Source organism: Pundamilia nyererei, unplaced genomic scaffold (genome assembly GCF_000239375.1).
Source record: "Pundamilia nyererei isolate P.nyererei 1_Seehausen unplaced genomic scaffold, PunNye1.0 scaffold00122, whole genome shotgun sequence".
Lineage (NCBI taxonomy): Eukaryota > Metazoa > Chordata > Actinopteri > Cichliformes > Cichlidae > Pundamilia > Pundamilia nyererei.
In genome coordinates, this window is record NW_005187523.1 from 945682 (window position 1) to 959606 (window position 13925).

At 42.4% G+C, this 13925-nt stretch overlaps 1 protein-coding gene across 2 annotated transcripts in view; it reads left to right on the top strand.

Moving 5' to 3' along the window:
• Window positions 1-13890, top strand: part of scube1 (signal peptide, CUB domain, EGF-like 1) — a 115564-nt gene extending 101674 nt beyond the window's left edge. For both annotated transcript variants that reach the window (XM_005742638.1, XM_005742639.1), the window contains 15 exons: window positions 184-306; window positions 3104-3220; window positions 5770-5892; window positions 5993-6112; window positions 7445-7543; window positions 8341-8457; window positions 8565-8723; window positions 8865-9068; window positions 9150-9311; window positions 9451-9618; window positions 10665-10826; window positions 10934-11131; window positions 11506-11658; window positions 11771-11850; window positions 11991-13890. In XM_005742638.1, the coding sequence (XP_005742695.1) occupies window positions 184-306; window positions 3104-3220; window positions 5770-5892; window positions 5993-6112; window positions 7445-7543; window positions 8341-8457; window positions 8565-8723; window positions 8865-9068; window positions 9150-9311; window positions 9451-9618; window positions 10665-10826; window positions 10934-11131; window positions 11506-11658; window positions 11771-11850; window positions 11991-12143 (2138 nt within the window). In that variant the 3' untranslated portion in view covers window positions 12144-13890. The remainder of the gene's footprint in view (window positions 1-183; window positions 307-3103; window positions 3221-5769; window positions 5893-5992; window positions 6113-7444; window positions 7544-8340; window positions 8458-8564; window positions 8724-8864; window positions 9069-9149; window positions 9312-9450; window positions 9619-10664; window positions 10827-10933; window positions 11132-11505; window positions 11659-11770; window positions 11851-11990) is intronic.
• The last annotated feature ends 35 nt before the right edge of the window (window positions 13891-13925 follow it).

Below are 13925 nucleotides of genomic sequence, written 5' to 3' on the forward strand. Positions count from 1 at the left end.
CCTCTGCAGATGATCTGTTAGCTGTTTGACAACTACTCTAAATTAATACCAATGGTACTGAAAGTAGGTGTAGATAATGTTACATCTAATTTTATGACTCAAGTCACATTTCATAAATCACAAGTTCAGTTCTGACACAAAGTTTTGCTGCCTTTCTCTTTTCATTGTATTTTTTCTGCCCAGACATTGATGAATGCGAGGAGAATAACGGAGGCTGTGACCACTTCTGCCGAAACACTGTGGGCTCCTTTGAGTGCAGCTGCCAAAAAGGCCACAAACTTCTCACAGATGAAAGGACATGCCAAGGTCAGTCGCTCTCACCTGCTAGTGACACAGTTTGACTTTTGTATATCACCAGCTGTGACAAAGTGCTGTGGCATTAGTGAACACAGTGAAGCATGGTAGGAAAATCACTGCAAAATAATTTATAGTATTATTCTGGATATATCATTTCCTGTTCTTTTTGTAAATAAAATTATTGTAATAAATTATGTTACTATTAGTATATTAGCAGTAGTGGCTTATGCATTTGTTTACCAGTCTGATCCTGTGAGAAGAAAAAAGTCTGGAAGGGCATCTGGCGTAAAATCAAACCTTTGTGAATAAGGCAACAACTGAAAGTAGCTTCTGATGCTTCTTCTTCTGTTGTTTTATTATAAATGGCAGGCTAAAAAGTCTGTTGCTTAACTGAAATGAGAGCAATGATATTGTGCAGCACTGTATATAAAGATCATAAAGTCACTTTGACCTCTCGTCAAGTGCAAAGATACAGTGTACTGGAACTACCTCCACTTCCTAAAGTTGTGCTAAGTGTGCTAAGTTAACATGCTACTGGACCTTTTGGCCTTTTGTTATCTCATCTGAACCTGTGGAAAGTTAAATACAAATACTTCCATAAAATCTAAATGTTTCTCAGAATGTAACGAATGTGCTTGTTGCAACAGTGTAGCTGCTTCGTCAGCTGGGCGTCTAGTCAACAGGCCTCCTTAGTGCTCATGCTTATATGACCAAAGGCAGATTCCTGGTTACAAGTCACAGCAAGTGAGACAGGAGGCAGGCAGACACAAAATGATTTTTTTATTAACAATTAAACCTTGAGGTACTTCTGCCCTCAGCCTCAAATTCCCAGGATGGAAAAACTGTGTACGCGGCGTGTTGGAGTAACTCTGCATTGCTTTTGGAGTGTTTAATAGCGTGGTGTTGAGTCCCGTCAGCCACATCACAGCACCACTCTCTACTTCTGACACACCTATGCCACTGTTTCGTGGCTCCGATTAGCTGCCCCGTCTAGCATGTTCAGCCTCAACATAACCTTAAAATGAAATATACTGTTTCATTCGTAAACATCTTCTGTGCTTCTGAGTAATTCCAGAGAAAATAGCTTCTGGTTATGCACTACATGCCAGCTGTAGAGCATTTTCCAGACCTAGCTGAGAAACTTAAGCAGAAAGATTAGTTGTTTGCCACAGCTGTATCATTAGTTTCCACGAATGATTCCCTCCATTCTTACTGTTTATAAAGACGGGATATTGCCAGCACTTAAATAAACATCTAAAATAGCTATCAAAACACCTCATCATCACCAAGGGTGTATCTCACTGAAAAAACGATCACGCTCCAGACATCAGCGCTGCTTCATTCTATCCTAAATCACTATATGCAGCTCCTGTGTTCCCAGCTCGGTTTATTTAAACTCTAAACAGACGAGCTATTCCTACGTCCTGACATGGACGTTTGCCTGGAGTATTTACCGAGCCAACGTCCAGCCCTTAAAAACTTCCTCCATTATAACATGTTGTATTTTTAGCCTCTTTAAAGCCCCACAGAAAAGCCTGAAATAAACCAGGTGAGCCTAAAAAGCTGCCCTCCATTCCTGCTAGGTTAATAATATTTGGCGCAGGAGAAGTACACAAAAACACATACGCAGGCAGTGTAGCAGGCACTCGTGCACACATATTCACACTGATGCAACAGTGAATGTGCCTCAGCTTCATTCCCGGGAAGCTTTATTAGAATAAGTCTTGTCCTAGTTTAGTGTGGGACGCTTGAATCTGTTTACTCTAACGTGCACATTAATGACATGGCCTCTTCAGTACTTGGTGAGCACCCTGAAATGAGTCTTTACCATCAGATTGTTGATAATCTACTCATTCCACTGACCTTTACTTCTATGCAGCAGGAGAGCCTTTGTATTCTCTTAGATCTATTTGACTGAACCTGTCCAGAGATGCACCAGCAGACTTTTGTGAAACTTTTGAAGTGGAAATACTTAATACCCTGAAATATTTGTCATCAGAATACAAATTTGTTTTGGATTTGAACAATCGCAGTCATTCTTCTCCTGAATTGACTGAACATTTGTCACTATCCTTTGTGAATCTCATGTTCTAGTAGCCCCGTGACAGGAAACAAAATGAATATTGTCTAATATTGATGAGAGGGAGGGGTAGATATGACCGGGAACCCAAAGACACCAGGCACACTTACATAGTAGCACCTTGTCAAACCCAAACCCTATAATACACCCTGACTTACCCTAATCGGACCATAATGTACAAAGTCAACATTGTATAAACTGTATTTAACAACACAGACCGCCAACTCATTAGATAAGCTTAGGTCAGTATGAAAGCAGCCGACAGAACAATGCTTTTAGTCTTTACCCTTTGAATGAATATCCAAAATAAAGGACACCATGCTACAAATTTAGGGTCATTTAAGGGCACATCATTTTTTATGAGAAGTGTGTATGAAGGCATATTATAGTGACCAATCATGGGACTAACAGTTAGTATTATCTAGAAGGGAGTCGACACAAGAGACAGACTTAAATTAAAAAGAACTGATTAAACATAAACTAACAAAAACAAACACAAGGCCAACATAGACTGATGTAAAGGGGGAGGATGAGAGAGCAATGCCCGACAGCTGATGGATCTGGTAAGACCCTCCCATGTATGCCAGAGGGGTGGATGCTGGCTCAAAGAACGCATGCCCAGATGGATGGGGAAATGAGTGAATGAAGACATTCTGTATTATTACACTGTAGTATTACTTTGACTCATTTCCTCCTCACCTGTTGTGTCTTTTCGGTCTTTCTCAGACATTGATGAGTGCTCCTTTGAGAGAACCTGTGATCACACATGCATCAACTACCCTGGCAGCTTTGAGTGCTTGTGCAACAAAGGATACATCCTGTACGGCCTGACTCACTGTGGAGGTGAGTGTCAGCTCAGATTTATTTCCCAGAGAAAGAGAAGAATACATGAAACACAACAAGATGATGAAACTGACTTTTTAACACAGTTTTTATCTAGTCTTACACAATCGATAGGATCTGTTCGTTTGTGTAAAGGTGCGAAGAAAAGGAAACATAGAGACAGCAGGTAGAGTTGGAGGTGGCACAGTTGACGGAGCTGGAGTGACCACAATGGACAAGACTGGAAATGAGGATATCAGAGGGGAAACTAGGCCAGGCTGAGATGGTGTAGATATATTGGGCAAAGGGTGTTTAATATAGAGCTGGGAGGCACAGATGCATGGATGCAGTGAAGGAGGATATGTTAGGGATGATCTGCTGTGGCGACCCCTAAAGGGAGCAGCTGAGAGAAGAAGAAAAAGCAACAAGAGAACAAGACCTATGAATGAAGTCCATTTGTGAGTTAGACAAATCACATTTCATTGGAAATTACAGAAATCCCCCAACATCAAAACAATGACAGCAGAAGTGAGTAGCATAAATAATCTGTAACAGGGCCATTTGCCAAGATGTGCAGTGAGCTCTTCAGTATGATGTGTTTACTTGTTGTGATGGTCAAAGATGACAGGCTCTATGGGGTGATCTCAGTGTGCAGTGCTTAGTACTTCCTTTGACCAGTACTAATGCTCGTCAAAGGAAGTACAGCTGGTAAAGTACTGGCAGGGCCGTGGGTGCAGAGGCTCCCTAACGCGTGACACAATAGCTCTAATCTGACAGAAGGCTAAAAACACAATGCTGTGTGTGCTAGAAAGGCATCAAGACACACAGGAAATCCAGCCTGCTGTGTAAGGGCTGTGTCTTATATACTGAAGGTCATGACGATGCATGTACTCTGCTGGTATCACCTGTAAAGGGCATGAACTGAATCACACAGCAATGGAAAAAGGTCATTTAATTTTTGAAAAGATAGCAATATATAATCTGTCCAAGGAGCCTGGATAGAAAAGGTTCTTGAAGACGTTTCACCTCATCCAAGAAGCTTCTGAGAACTAAAGACACAGGAAACATCTAAGCACAGAAGTAAGCTAATAACACTCAAGTGAAAGCAGGAAAAAATAGTGACAACACTGAAGCGCTTTGGTGTTCTGAAGGCAGATGTTTTCACCTTTAGCAGCTTTAGATATCACATGTACCTAAGAGGCAGTTACGCATGTACAGTAGGGAGAGAGGCTAGATTCTCTACAGTTTGAGGCAATGAAAAGACTTGTAAAATGGACAAAGAGTCCTTGAGAAATGTAAAACTTAGTCAAGACTTCGGGTTGATATGTGATTTGGAAAGGAGAACTTTGTAAGTAAATTGTACTCTGTGGGCGGAGTTTAGTGTCTTCTAGGGCCGTTAATCCTAGGGTGCTGGTACATGGCTGGTCTCTACCTTATTTCTCTCTCCTTTCATTTCCACTGCATGATGTCCAATAATACCATCCATCCATCCATTGGCTTCCGCTTGTCCTTTTCAGGGTCGCGGGGGGCGCTGGAGCCTATCCCAGCTGTCATAGGGCGAGAGGCGGGTACACCCTGGACAGGTCGCCAGCAGGGCCTGTCCAATAATACCCTCAAATATAAATAATAAGAGGGAGAGATTTAAAAAACCCAAAGAACACAGAATGAAGCTCCAGGATGAAGTCCATGTATAACTGCTGCTAAATTAACCTGAAACAATAGACAGAGTCTAAAATATGGAAGCCCGTTTCCGCCACTAAAAAAAAAAAAAGGATCCATAACTCAAAATTTCGAGTTATTTTCTCGAAATTTCGACATATTAACTCAAAATTTTGAGAAAAGCAACTCGAAATTTCGAGTTAGCGCTGCCAATCAGTAATCTACGTGAATGACGTCATTTCCATGTTACCCGGAAGCTGAAGCCCTCAGCTACAAATGCTACAGCTAAGCTACCGGTATTACATCCAGTCGTGAATGCACAGATTGCTGAGTGTTTTCAGCCTGGCTTCACAAATGATGAAATCCCTGTGTTATTAGCTGAATCACATGGTGTTACTATCAGCAAACATACTTTAATTTGTTGGGATCCGTTTTTGAGTGCTGCGCCATATGCTTCCGGGTAACAAGAAAGCGACCTCATTCACGTATATTTTTGATTGGCAGAGCTAACTCGAAATTTTGAGAAATGTAACTCGAAATTTCGAGTTATATTTCTCGAAATTTCGAGATAGTAACTCGAAATTTCGAGTTATGGATACTAGTTTTTTTTTTTCCATACTAAAATGACCTTTAATCCGTATTCATCTGCAACCTTTCCTCAAAGAGCACTACGAGTGTTGCATAACTCAATCCATCAATTTTCCTAAGTGTTTATCCAGTTAAGAGTTGTGCTGGGAGTGAGGGGGTGTGGGTGGGGCGCTTGCCTGGAGCCCATCCCAGCTATTATAGGGTGGGAGGTGGGATACACCCTGTACAAATCGCCTCTCCTTCGCGGTGCATAAAATCCATTAGACGTGAAAGCTGAAAAGTGAAATGCCAACGCACGTGCTGTAATCCTGTCTTTGTCTTAGATATCGATGAGTGCAGCATCAACAACGGCAGCTGTGAGTACGGCTGCATAAACACCCAGGGCAGCTACGAGTGTGTGTGTCCACCCGGACAGAAACTCCACTGGAACAAGAAAGATTGCATCGGTAAGCACCAGCCCACACACACCTGTGTGTACATTTGTGAATGTGCGAGGCACGGTGGACAGATCACACAACAGAAGTGATATGACTCTGTACTCCTCAGAGGGAGTGAAATGTCTGCCCAATGGGAAGCCAGCACCGCGAGCCCAGCTAACCTGCATCAAGAGCGGAGGAGCTGAGGTCTGCTCACTGTCCTGCCCCTCCAATGCCCTCTTCCTAGCAGGTGTGCACAAACACACTCATGTTGGCGTCTCATGGCAGAACAGTGCTTCCTATTAATCATATATTTTTCTATTTTTGTCAGTGAACTTTTGGGGCCGTGATGTTCAGATTCGTAAGAGGACGTGTTCTATATGTAGGAGCTTGGTTTTTCGGGTTTTCCTTTTCATCTGTCGACCACAAATGTTTAATGCTGACACAACTTATATTCATGCCTTCATTTTTTTTCAGTCCATTAAATGGTTGTTTGGTGCAAATAAATGTGTAATTGGAATCTGGAATCTGTAAATCTGTAAAGAAACTGATTGAAAAAATGAAGAAAACCCAAAGCAAACCTGCACTGAATATGTATTAAAAACAGGAAGGATCACAAACAAGTTTGCAGAAAGTCAGACAGGAAGGAGAGAGCAATTGTTAACCTGCTGTCAGCTTCATTTGTAGCTTCAAAATGATTAATTGTTAATCTAATCTATAACTAATCCTAAAAACTAAAGATTAATTAACAGTAATTCAATAGAGTTTTATTTATATAGCACAACAGTAAAATCTCTACATTAACATGTTGATTGCCATCGATGGTTTTTTATTCTGTCTCTGTAGCTGTATATTGGAAACAGTCCTTTGTGCTGCTCTGGTGCAGCATGTGTTGCTGCCCTCTGGTGGTCTGTCTGTGCCATTCCCCTCTTGATGAAGCTTGTGCTCTTTAGTGCCATATTTGTGGATTCTTCAGGGGCCTCTGTGCTCAGACTGATGTGTTTTTCACTCTGAGAGGTTTTGTTGGCTTCACCCATCCTTCCTCTTTGCTGGCACCCCAGCCTCTCCTCCTGCAATAGTACTTAACACACATCTGTAAATCGATTGCATTCTTTGATCATGCCAATTTTTCCACAGCATGGCTGTCCCTTCGTTTTACTTGGCAGCTATTGTGTGAGAATGATGGATCGCTCTCAGGCATGAAGTGAAATATTTGTTTTTGTGTCTTTTATGAGTACATCTTAATTTAAGGAGGAATGAGCCATGTAAATTCCTGTGGCTGAAAGGAGCCCGGGCTCTTTTTTAATCCCTCACTTCCCCGTCCAAATGCATCTTTGTCTCTACGTGTATTAACAGAGAAAAGCATGGCTCATAGATCTTTCATCTGGGTCTTCATTTCACAATCAAAGGTCACATTTTTGTTTATACCACTAAACATCTACCAAACTTGTTTTAATAATGCTGACAACTGTGCCTTTGGCCATCCTATGAAACATACAACGGGAGTCCTAACCTGTTCTCATCATCAGGTTTTGGTTTTCTTTGGTCACTTAATCCTGTTCTGCGTTGTTGTTTCTCACAGACTCAGAGAACAGCTACACACTGAGCTGCGGAGTGCCCGTCCAGCCTGGTAAACCTCCTCAGAAGAGGAACGTCACCACGGCTTTACCCGCCTGTGCCGGTACAGTAAACATAATGGGACACAGTAGGTGCAGATCAGTGATGGGATTCTATGCTCCCTGCACATGTACTGACTCTACAAAATATTATTCTGGATTTGCTTCGTCTCCAAATTGTTTTTACACAAATTACTCATTAAATTCTGGTAGCATTTATTATTTTAGCACTTATCTTAATTGCAGGTAGTTAGGAGGCAGTAGCTGGTACATACTGAAAATACAACATCCATCCATAAATACATAATAATCCATCCATAAATAAGCATAATTTACAACTACATGCAAGATTACTAACTGGCCTGAGACCACATTTCTGTTATGTTTTTGTCTCTTCATTGACCTTCCTGTTGAATTTGGAATTTAGCTTAAAATCTTGAATGATCAGGTCCTGTCATATCTCAGTGTATTATACTAACAGAGGAGTTTACTCTGCAGGTTTACTGGTGACTAAAGTTTCCAAAAGTAGAGCGGGAGGCAGAGAGTAACAAAATGAAAGAACAGGATATGTTATGAGTTACCAAATATAAGGAAATGGCTCTAATTAAATGCTGCAGTAAACTGCTGGGGGCTTCCCATGATGCACTGAGCAAGTTCTTCACTTGCCTCTTTTTCACTCTGAGTTTGTTCACACACTTAACCAGACCACAAACAAGCAACTGAGATTATACACACAACAAATGTGCAACAAATAGCAAATGAGCAGTTATGTGATGGCTGTAGCGTCCTATAAATGATCAAATAAAGAGTTGATTTGTAAAGTGATCTTGAGGTAACAGCTTATGTTGTTCTGTATGAATAGACACGTTGGCACCACCCATCAAGCAGAAGGCCAGGTTTAAGATCAAAGATGCCAAGTGTCACCTGAAGCCCCGCAACAAGGAGAAACACCGAGACGTATCCAAGCAGAACATCCAAGGTAATGAACTGTCATATTTAAACAGCAGCATCTGGCACTGATATTATACTGGCGTTTATAGCCCACTCTAAATTTGATCTTCTTCACTGTTTTTGGTTGCCTGAAAGGAGGCCAGTTCCCCTGCACCGATGACTGCCAGGTAACGTTTGTCAACCTCAAGTGTGACTCATCTAAGAAGCGCCGGCGAGGACGCAAATCTCCTTCAAAGGAGGTTTCACACATTACCGCTGAGTTTGAGATGGAGATGAAGGAGGAAGATGCCTCAGGTGTGGTGATCCTTCTTAACTCTGCTTTAAATACAATCGACACAAAAACATTAAATCTACAGAGAAATCAAATATTTATGATCGAAATTTATACCCGGACATTAAAAATGGACAAATGTGGTCTGAATGTTGTTTCCTCAGAGTCGTGTAACGTGGACTGTGTGCGGGAGAGAATGAAGCAGAGGCTGCAGAGCGCCATGAGGACACTCAGAAAGTCCATCACCAAACAGCAGTTCTACATCCAGTTCTCTGGGACCGAATATGAAGTGGCCCAGAAGCCTCCTAAGGCGGCAGAGGGTGCTGAGACCTGCAGCACAGGACAAGTCCTCAGAGATGGAAAGTGTGGTATGTTTGCAGCTGAAAGAGTTGACTGGGTGTTACTGTTTCATCAGGACCTATCGATCTAACTTGTGTATTTCTTCTCAGTGAGCTGTGGTGTGGGGACATTTTATAGTGGGGAGCAAGAGCAGTGTGTCCAGTGTCCACCTGGTACATACCAGGACACAGTGGGACAACTTTCCTGTGAGCCATGTCCCAGTACTGAAGGACAGGGAATCGCTGGTGCCAAGAATGTATCCCAGTGTGGAGGTAATTCCCTATCCCATTTTTTCCTCACTAATACTGAGATTGTTTCCATTTTATAATGAAAATCTGGATATTAATATTAATGTTGTAGAAAGAAGAAATGAAAACCAAAAAGAAAGTTTCTCCTCTATCATCCCCTCAGGTCAGTGTCCAGTCGGTCACTTTTCTGATGATGGGTTCCGCCCATGCCAGCCCTGCGCGCTGGGCTTCTACCAGCCAGAACCAGGCCGTGTCCTGTGCTTCCCCTGTGGAGGAGGCCTCATGACCAAGTATGAAGGATCTGTGTCCTTCAGGGACTGTGAGGCCAGAGGTGTGTCTTTTGTTCTTTTTGTGGTTTATTTTGAAGATACTTGTCAGAATTGCTTTTATAGTGCAAGTTCAGTTCATATAATACACAACAATAAACAACACAATTAAAATAGAAGTGCCAGAGGCGACCAGTAAGGACGGAGTTCCCTGACAGTGTGCCAGAAACATTTGATCAAAGTCTTGTTTCACGACTTTACCAAACTTCTTTGTGCTTCAGCCACTGTCCTAAACCCTGCGGCCAGCTGCCGCTGGTTTGATGGCTGTCTTATTGTTAGATGTGTGGAGAGATTGTTGGTTGTTGTCATGTATTCAGGTTTTGCGCCACGGACCGGTTTATGCCCGACAATATTTTCACGGACCGGCCCTTAAGGTGTCGCGGATAAATACAACAAAATAAAACTAGTACCGGTACCGAAAAAAAGAAGATTTATTCATAACACACGTGGAAAGACCCAGGAAAACCGAGTTAACGATACAAACGATAACAAAATAACGCTGGAAACCGATAAAAACCCTGAAAACCATAAATTTCACACCTGAGCCTCAACTCTCGCGGCCCGGTACCAAACGACTCACGGACCGGGACCGGTCCGAGGCCCGGGGGTTGGGGACCGCTGCTCTAGAGGATGAAAACCACTATTTTGTTTGTTTGTTTCCTTTTAATAAGACTTATGCTGAACTTCTTGTGTTTAAGACAAAATATCTGGAAAATTTCCCGATGCTAGCAAATGAGAATATTAATGATGTGTTTAGCTGATTCACACTGATTACTGTGGCTCGTTCTCTTAATGTTTGGTTACGTTTGATCGAATCTGTGATAAACACTATCATAAAGGAGCGCATTGTCTGAATGACACAATGCTGCCACTTTAATGGGTTAATAAAGCCACATGACTAAGGGGCCATAAAGTAGTGCTCAGATGTGTTGAGATGGAACTTGGTGCAAACTGATTTTGTTTAGTGAGTGTGCGGTTCAGTGTTTTCTTGGTGTGTCTGCTCTTTAATAGAGTTGTACTGTGTGCACACTTACCCCTTACCTTTCCTCAGTGCACTGTGCTCCCGGGCATTACTACAACTCCAGTACCCACCGCTGCATCCGGTGCCCAGCAGGCACCTACCAGTCAGAATCCAGCCAGAACTACTGCATCACCTGCCCGGGCAACACCACCACCGACTTCGATGGTGCTACCAACGTCTCCCAGTGCAAAAGTAAAGCTGCCCACTATTACCCATTGTGGTTGATAATGAGAAGTATATCACAATATTGTTGGCATTGGTTGAAATACTCCAAAGGGTTTCTACAATTTTGTCCTTAGACCAGGTGTGCGGAGGGGAGCTGGGAGAGTACACAGGCTACATTGAGTCTCCTAACTACCCTGGAGATTACCCATCCAACGTGGACTGTGTGTGGATGATAAATCCACCACACAAGAGACGCATCCTCATTGTGGTGCCAGAGATTTTCCTCCCCATTGAGGATGAATGTGGAGACGTGCTGGTCATGAGGAAGAGCGGTAAACAGAAATATGAGTGTACAGAACTGATGAACTCGCTGACTTCACGTTTCTTTAAATGAAGATGCAAAAGTGTGCCTGCTTGTGTTTGTTGCACAGTGGTAGGGTTGGCAGTGCCTGTAAGAAAGTATATGGCACTGTGGTTCTTTCCTAAATGCTTACCTGTGAACAGTGACTTTAATGACGCTGCCATGACATGCACATGTGTCCAGTGGCACAGTATGTCATGCTGTCACACCTGAACTGTTTATCATTCATTTCAGACTGGACCGATTTAAAGATCAGCTTTTTTTCTAGAGCTTTAGGTCATTCCACATGCTCCAAGAAAAACAAGCTCTAGAAGATTCTAACTGTGCTGTGTGCTGTGCCTTCAGCCCACCCCACCTCCATCACCACTTACGAGACGTGTCAGACCTACGAGCGACCCATCGCCTTCACCTCCCGCTCCCGTAAGCTCTGGATCCAGTTCAAGTCCAACGAGGGGAACAGCGGCAAAGGCTTCCAAGTTCCATACGTCACCTACGATGGTGAGTCAGCTTCATCGCAGTTCAGCGACAGCCAACCTTAAACAATCTTACAGCTTTTTATTTCACTGCGTTGCGTATTTTCACCCACTGATTTAACCCTGTTATGCTGCAGAGGACTACCAGCAGCTGATAGAAGACATCGTGCGGGATGGCAGGCTATACGCCTCTGAGAATCACCAGGAGATTCTCAAGGTATGCATGTAATGTGATCATATTACCAGCTGATCTTTGTTCCAAGGTCACACTAACATATAAGGTAAAAGAAAAAAGTCATCACCTCATAAGATGGGTCCAGTATGCTGACAGTCTTTGTATCTTTATTCTCCCCACAGGACAAGAAGCTGATAAAAGCCCTATTTGATGTGCTGGCTCACCCCCAGAACTATTTCAAGTACACAGCAGCAGAGTCCAAAGAGATGTTCCCTCGTTCTTTCATCAAGCTGCTGCGCTCCAAAGTCTCCAGGTTCCTACGACCATACAAATAGACAGGCCCGTCTGCGGTCCTGGTCAACAACCCTGACATCCTGCATCATTCCAAATCCAGCAAACTAAATGTAACCCAAACCCCCATCCCACTTCTGCCCTGCCTCTGTCTATTCATCCATGTATATTTGAGCTTTCTAACTCGTAAGACATCACTAACAATGGAGCTTTCTGTACAAGGTTTGACCGATAGAGGTTTTTGAAGGCCAGTATTTATATTTTTATACTGTATATTGTATTGATATATTCTTTCTTAAATTTGGAGATTTTGCACTGAACTGTTAATTACCACAGGCATGCTATCTGAGTAAGGGTTTATCTGGCAGTAACAATGAATACATATTTTTCAGCAGAAACAGTACAGTAACTATGGTAATTTACTAATTTAGTAAAATCATCTGGCAAATATTTCCTTCCTCTGAATGTTTTATAGAATGTATATAAAGTGCAGCGAAACAGCAGTGTCCCAACCTGTAGGTAATGGTACATCCCACATGTCAGTTTGTTTCATCTGCGGGAGACCCCCATGCCCACCGCCAAAAAACTGAAATATTATGCGCAGCTTTGTGGAAGAAAGACGACTCGGTCTATCGACTAGTCTTTCCTAGTCTGTCAGTGCTAGGCTAACCAGCCGTAATCCATTCCTCCACTGTATTCTGCTTACAACATGACCTTTTCCATCTTTGTACTGTTTTATAGTCTAGCTGATCAGGCGTAAAAAGACTTGCAACTGTACGTCTCTCGCTAAGAGTTAGACTAAAGCCCGAATGCAGAACCCTGTGAAGGTGCAAGGGTGTTATTCCCTGTCAGACTACTTCAAATACAAAATCCTACAAGGTTATGAGAACATAACCAACACAGGCAAACATGTTGCCTACTGCAGCTTTAACAAAACCTCATCTTCTCATCCAACTCAAAAACAAAGCAAATTTATCAACATGTTGTTTAAAACATGCACATTAAAAAACTCTAAAGTCATCTAAAAGTCTGAATCCGCATGCTATTACACAGCAGCACTTAACAAAAGGCCAGCATCAGCTACCCAATATATCGGTCAAACTCTGTTTCTTCTTTTCTCACAGTCATTTCCCATTGTTTGCACATTCTCTAACAACTGTATTCTACAGTCTTCCTATTTGCTTTCTGTGTTGTTATGTCCTTTTTTAATATTTATACTGAACATTTTGGAACTTGCAGAGGGGCGCGCAGATGTTTTAAAAATGATCTGCGAACAAGCGTGTGGACATACACAGGTGCCCACGCAGAGCACAGCCTGAACTGGATTTCTTTATTGGCCCTGTCGTGCACAAGACAGAGATGAGAAAACAATCAGTGCACTTAAATCAGAAATGTTAAAGTGGTGACATCTAAATCCTTCCACTCCAGTGATGCTTTATCCACTGGGGAAAGATTAAATTGGGCAAATTGCAAAATCTACATTGTAATTTTGAGATGAGATAAAACTACCTGCAAGTAACAGATTGTTACGTTATAGAGAAATGTACCTGGTGTAACTAGTATTTGGAACTTTCATTGCACTTGAATTTTATATTTTAAACTGTAGGGGAAAGGATCTAAGTTACATGTTTTGTTACCTTCTTGTGTTATGTGCCTGGTGTGGTGGTGATAGGAAAAAGAAGCAGCTGTGTCTCCTGTTATTGCTTCCACTCTGTAGCTTGCAGTTACCCTCAAATTTGTCTGAATAACACACACACACACACACACACACACACACACACACACACACACACACACACACACACACACACACACACACACACACA